The 6,955-nt window shown below is 35.3% G+C and overlaps 1 protein-coding gene across 1 annotated transcript; it reads right to left on the minus strand.

Annotated features, from left to right (window-relative positions):
- Positions 1-854: 854 nt before the first annotated feature.
- LOC114297899 (anthocyanidin reductase ((2S)-flavan-3-ol-forming)) lies at positions 855-6,874 on the minus strand. The gene is made up of 6 exons (XM_028242378.2): positions 6,508-6,874; positions 2,333-2,499; positions 2,042-2,242; positions 1,799-1,958; positions 1,509-1,722; positions 855-1,127 (listed from the first exon to the last, which is right to left on the minus strand). Exons 1-6 carry the CDS (start codon positions 6,668-6,670, stop codon positions 983-985), a joined length of 1,050 nt encoding a protein of 349 aa, XP_028098179.2. The 5' UTR covers positions 6,671-6,874; the 3' UTR covers positions 855-982.
- Positions 6,875-6,955: the final 81 nt, after the last annotated feature.

A 6,955-nucleotide genomic window follows, 5' to 3' on the forward strand; every position in this document is an offset into this window, starting at 1 on the left:
CTTCTGATGAGTGTGCTTTTTGCCATCAGAGAGGTCATTGGAAATATCATTGTCCCAAGAAGGGATGTCTGTCTACCTCGTCTTCTCAGCAGTTTCTGATCCAATTCTGTGCCCCTGTTCCGAATATTTTTCAGCCACCCACCTGGTCTACTGTATCTGCCCCGACCCCTGATCCTGACTTGGCTTCCTTGAGTGCTCAGATTAGTTAACTTCAACATATACTGTCTACCTCCCAACCATCCCCGTCTACCTCCATTGTTTCCTCTTTTCATTCAGGTTTACTTGGGTCTTCTTCAGGTATCTCTTCGTCTGTCTAGATTTTTTACTCTGGTGCCTCTTGTCATATGACTCCTCATTTCTTCTTGCTTCAAATTTGTACACTGGGTTCATCACTGAATTTTTGATATGCTCACATTTCAAATGAAAACATGCTAGGTTAGAAAAGAAAAGTGAATTTTTTTTTGTGGGGTAATTTGATGAGTCAAAAACTTACCAATGTTCCTTTGTACATAAAAATAAATAAATAAAATAACATACAAAAAATATAACGAAAAAGAGACAAAAACTCACTAATGCTATAATATTGAAGATAAAAATTAATATTTGGCCAAATGAAATTAGCCGAATTATTGGTAAATTCAGTGGCAAAAGTTTCTGCAATATCATCAAAAAATTAGCATGGGTGGCAAAAGATTTTTGGTCCTTAATCTACTCCAAATGTTGACCCCTACAAATATGTGTATTTGAAATGTATGTGCAATTGTTTCAACAAAGAGGCACAAATATATATGTATGTATATATATGTCATTGCACTGCCACATAACATAATTTGCTTAATTGAATGAATGAGATATAAAGATTAACTTGCTTTCAATAATTTACCCAAATAATCTCCAAAACCAAATATATTTTCTAAGAATTTATTCATAATTGGAATACCATAGACTGCATTTTAGGCTGGGATAAGTATTGTTAGTGCCTTCAGTTCTGCAAAAGCCCCTTAGTCTTTAAGTAGGCCACTGAGTGGTCAAAAATTTCTTCAATCCCATATTTGAAACTAAATCCTTCTTTGATAAGCTTTTCAGATGAGATGATCAACTTGGCTTTGGACGGCAAATCTCCAAAACTGTTATTGAACAACGACAATTAAGTTCAATTAATCACCATATATCACTTTGCAGACAGTTAAAATTTCAGAATTTCATTATGTTAATACTATATCACTTTGTGTGGACTAACATTTGTTTTGTGCTTATCGGGTCATTTTTTTTTTTTTTTTTTTTTTCATGAGAGTTTGTACCTTTTTGGCACAAAGTGTGCTTACAACTTCTGAGAAAAAATGACTTGTTGAAAAAGCTGATTATTAGGGAAGTTGGGGATGGAAAAGGATGTTTGTGGATAATACATTTAGATTATTACTTTTATCTTGCAAAAATCTGTGCCAAGCAGGTCTATAATGCAGAAAGCTTGATGTGTGAATTGTTTAAAAGAAAAAAAAAGGGCTTACTCAGTTGGAACATTGTACTGGGGGTATCTTTTGTTCAAGAACCTTGCAAGCTCTGGAACACTGGAATTGACACCACAACAAATGTATCGACCAGAAGCTGATTCTTTCTCCGCCACAAATATGTGCGCACCACAAACATCCTCTACGTGGGTAATTGAGATCGAACCTGACAGTATCTGCATACCTTTCAGTCCATCTATGAGGAATTCATTCCCTGCAGAATGTTGAAATGCAATCAATACATCAGCAATTTATCCGATACATTTTTGTTTTTTAGTCTAGTTTTGTACCTGTGATCAAGGACATGGCAAGTTCAATACTATTAGGAACTTCCGATGTAAGAGAAGGACCAGCTGTAAGAGTAGGGACGACAGTTATGAGGTTAAGGTTATTTTCTTCAGCAAATTTCCACGCTGCTTTCTCTGCTAGTGTCTTTGATACAGGATACCCCTGCAAATTCATATTAATTCGTTTCTGGATCATAAAAATAAAATATAAAAAAACTTAATGAATTTCAGAATTTTGGGAGTTACCCAAGTGGGTGGCTTCACAGTAGTCAAAAACTCGACATCTGACCAGTGACTTTCATCCATGACAAGCCCCGTTCCATCAAGCTGATTAATCGTTACAGAGGCTGCTGATGATGTTAAAATGACACGTTTAACCGTTCCTGCTTTCGCGCAGGCTTTTAAAACATTAAGCACTCCTTGGATTGCCAGCTTTATCATGTCATTCTAGGTACATTCAAAAATTCATCATCAGTTTTGTCAAAAAATCGACAGTTTGTTTAAATTTAATTTTTTATGTGAATAGTAATGAAATACCTCTGGATCTTCAGAAGCAAAATTAACTGGGGTTGCAACATCAAAAACAAGGTCACAACCGGCTATGGGGGCATCAAAGCTCTGTTCATCAGTTAGGTCTGCTCGGAAGATTTTTAAGTTTCCCATACCCTCCAGTGCTACGAGGTGAGAGATGTTTTTCTTATTATCTGCACCCAAAGGAAAAACTTAGTGTTATATCACCGGCTTTTATCATTGTTATGTTTCACTACACAAATATGAAGAGCCGACTCTCTTTGATTATTTTTTTTTTTTCTTGTTACATAAATTTTTTCTCAACATAAAACAAACATCCAATAAGTTGGTGACATACAACATTTTTGCAAGATAATTCATATTTCGAGTTTTCATGATAAATTGTGTATTAGAAGACTCTTGCCACTCTATTACAATTGTGGTGTGATTGTTATAGAATTATTTCAGTTTTATGATACCCTTGTTTTGTAGCACATTACCATTTGTCCAAAAAATAACAAACATAAACAGTAAAAAAGAGATATGCCGATATAGTCAGGGGTGAGTCAATTTTTGCTGAGCAAAACCTTAACCGTACTCGAAATTACAATCCAATTGACATTTTCTACTAATTTAAACTCTAAATTTGAATGTAATTCAACAAAATAAGACCCTTTATATCAGGAAATGCTACTGTGTGCACCCCTTTTGGGGTGCATGTGATATGCACCTTATGTAAAAAAACCTAACTTTTATCACAAAAAGTATTAACTTTAGTTATGCGTAACTTTTAGGTGCACATCGTAATTTTACCATTCATAAGTTTTATCACAAAAATTGTAATTTTTCTTACAATGAGCAACTGAACATTGTAGCATTTCCCTTTCATCAAACACCTAATTCAGAATTGGTATTATTCTCTCACTTTGTATATTGATTTGCTGCTGTATACAGATCTACATATAAAGAAAGTCTTCTTTTTTTTTTTTTTTTGATCGGCAAAGAAAAATTTCATTAACAGCATGAAATTAAAGGTACAGGAAGATGACATGCATCGAGAGAGATTCGGAAAGTACAAGTTACCCCTACTACTGCTACTCGCATTCATACAACCAACCCCTTGGCCTCACGAAATTTTTTTTTTTTTTAAAAAAAAAATAAAAATAAAAAGTTAAGAAGGACTTAACAAGAAGATAAAAAACATGAATCCCCGCAAAATCAAACCACACTGCCCAAATCCAAGCTGCTCCCCACGTCCACCTGCTTACAAAATTTTTAAAATAAAACTAATCATTCCCAAAGCCCACACCACCCAAACACACTCTTTCCAACAACCCACGCCTGCAGACCTGCTCCTGACCAGCCTTCTCCCACGCCTAAAGAACTCTTAGCTGACCTGCTCCTGACCAGCCTTCACCCACGCCTGAAGAACTCCTTTCCCCAGCCTTCTCCCACGTCTGACATCTCCATTGCCGGAACTGCCCCGATCTGCTGTGCTGCTATTCGAGCTCTACAGCCGGAGCTCCCACTCCGAAGCACTGCTCCCTTTGCAGTACATCACCCACGCTTGACATTTCTCCCAATCTGCTATGCTGCTACTCGAGCTCTACGGCCGGAAACTCCCACCCCCATAGCACTGCATCCTTTGCAGTACATCACCCATGATCTGCTGTTCTACTACTCGCACTCTTATGGCCGGAACTCCCACGCCGGACTTCACCCACTCCGGACTCCCCCAAGAACAAACACCCTCTCTAGAGATTGCCGAACACCAGAGCTACATTAGAATGACAGAGCCGAACGAATGAAGCTCCAAAACAGATTTGGATCAACCCTTTATTCGGCCCAACACCGACCTCCACAGATCTGACTGGAATCCACCCCTCAAACTCCCACTTGCGTAGAAGCGCACGAATGAAGTTCCAAAACAAAACCAACCCACCCATAATCAAGGCGCCTACCATGGCGGAAACCCCCCAAGGCTAAAACCCACCCCAAACACCCAAGAGAACTGAAAAAGAAAAGGAAAAACAATGGGGATTCAAGTTTATTAAGACGGAAAACAACGATCACGCACGAAAGAGGTGAGGCCAGCCGACCGCCATCGCCAAAGGCGACGGCCGGCTGGCCAACAGCGAGACCCGGGGTGGAGGTTTAGAAAGAGAGAGGTTTTTTGGAGAATATGAGAAACCATTTCTTTCAAAACTTACCGAGAGAGAGAGAGAGATGGGATATCTCATATTTTCATGGCAGAAACAAAAACATAGGCAAATTCACCATTTTAAATGGGGCGAACATAAACAGAAAACATTCTGTTTTGTATCATTTTCACTTTTTATGTTTCGTTTGTTTTTCATGTTTTAAAAAAAAAAACAAAAACAAAAACAATAAAAAGTTCACCATCACCTGTTTTCATTTTTGTGCAAAAAACAAAACAAAATTCATAAAACAACTTAAATGTGTTTCTTAAAAAAAGGGATGCATTTCAAAAACAAAATAAATTTGAAAATAGTTTGTCATACAGATTTGTTATTTCTCAAAGTTGAGTGGTGACAATTGCCCCCACCTACCTCACTTCAAGGCCACACCTACCCATAGACATAGCTTCTTTTGGGATTTAGGTTCATGAAGCTTACAATATTAGTTCTTCGCCATAAAAAAAAAAAAAAATAAATGATTGATTTTATTCCACTTCTTATGATGAATTCATTTATTCTTGATAGGGGAAATTATATGGTACACACCGCCAAAAATGTTTGTACCATATGCACCTTTTACGTATTTTTGTAGTGTACGCCATGTATTTTTGTGATAAATATTACGGGATTTTTTTTTTGTAGAATTATGACAATTTATGGTCCAAAAAAATATTTAACATTTAATACAAAAAATACATAATATATAACATAAAAATATGTAATGACGGTACATATAGTACATACCACAACATTACCTAATTGATAGATGTTACTGGGAATATAGTCTGTTTAAGGCTAACTTTTAGTGATGATTGTTTCTTTCTTTCTTGGCAGAATTACAATTCTGTGTAAAGTTTTTCCAAAAAAAAAAAAAATAACATATAAATGATAAACTTTATAAATATTCGTAATTAAAATTATAAATTTTTTCATATTTTGGGTAAATTGTTTTTGTAAAAATCACTGTGTTATGATTCTCCCTTCTTTCTTTGATCCCTATATATATGTACCAAAACCACATTCCAAACCTCACTAATGGGTGGCTTGGTTGAGCTCACATTCTTAGCACGAACCTACTCACCACTACTCATAAAAATTATTGGGTAAATTACACTGACCTTCTTTTAGGAATGGAGAAGATATAATTAGTCTTTTAATTTTGACATAATTACGTTAATTTACATTCTAGTAAGGTTAAAGTGGCCGAAATTAATATATATAATATAAAAGCACAATGATAAATAAGAAAAAAAATTACATTTTAGTGTAAAATATATGATATCATCCTTTTTTCTATTCATATGATTAACGAATCATTGATGAAAATGGGAATTTGTTTTTATTTTTATTTTTTTAAAATATAAGAAAGCTTATTCTAATTTATCAAAATTATTTTGTTCAGAAAGTTAGGTCCACACAAAAGGAAGGAAATGCCATTATGCACACTCCAGTGGCAGATGCAGCTGGTTGGTCTCTCTTAATGTTATGGTCTATAGACACCTCATTTCTTGGTTGGTGCATAAGTGAAAAAATCCCAAAAAAATCTGAAAACAAATGTAAATATGTAGAAGAAACAAGGGTACCAGGACCAAAAAAAAAAAATTGGGTAAATTACCAATAGACACTTGATATTATTTCATATAGTTTTAAAAATTACAAATTCTCCCTTACAAGAATTTTTTATTTATTTAACAAAATCAACAAAAAAATAAAATTCCTAACTGCTCTTTTATACAATAATAAAATTATCGAAATTATTAATTAAATTATATTTCTAACATCATTAAAAATTATTAATTAATTTAACGATTTGTTAATAAAAAAAATTGTTTATTATGCGATTAAAATTTTAAAAAGTAAAATATAATTTTTAAAACTATATAAATAATTCATATTTGAAGAAGGTACATTTCCAATTCAGCCTAAATTTTAAGTAGTTGACAAGTAAAAAATGGAATAGAATATTAGAGGGAGGAGGAGGAGGAGGAGGAGGAGGAGACTGACCGGGGTCCCTGACAGTGGTGTTGACGGAATATCCTCTCTCTAGCAACATCTTCACAAGGGTGGCAGCCACGAAGCCGGTGCCGCCAACCACACACGCCGCCTTCGCTCCGATCATCGGTTTGGTTGTTGTTGTTGTTGTTGTTGTTGCCATTGCCATTGCCATGGCTTTTCTCACTTTGAGAGATCACAGCAAGAATTGGATGAAGATATCATATAATTGTGAGTTTTGAAGGGTGACTGGTTGTTTCTTCGTTTTGGGGTTTGTATTAAATAGAGAGGTTTCACTTTGAATTGGGAGGAAGAAGGTAAGCACGTGAAGTCAAACACACTCAAAGACACAGCACCAACGACTCAAACCTAGTAGCTTGCTTCTTCTTTATATATATATATATATATATATTATGATCATTCCTTTGATTCCACCTTTCATCCTGGGTCCCAACAAACC

Source organism: Camellia sinensis, chromosome 9 (genome assembly GCF_055761805.1).
Source record: "Camellia sinensis isolate YWXY chromosome 9, ASM5576180v1, whole genome shotgun sequence".
NCBI classification, from domain to species: domain Eukaryota; kingdom Viridiplantae; phylum Streptophyta; class Magnoliopsida; order Ericales; family Theaceae; genus Camellia; species Camellia sinensis.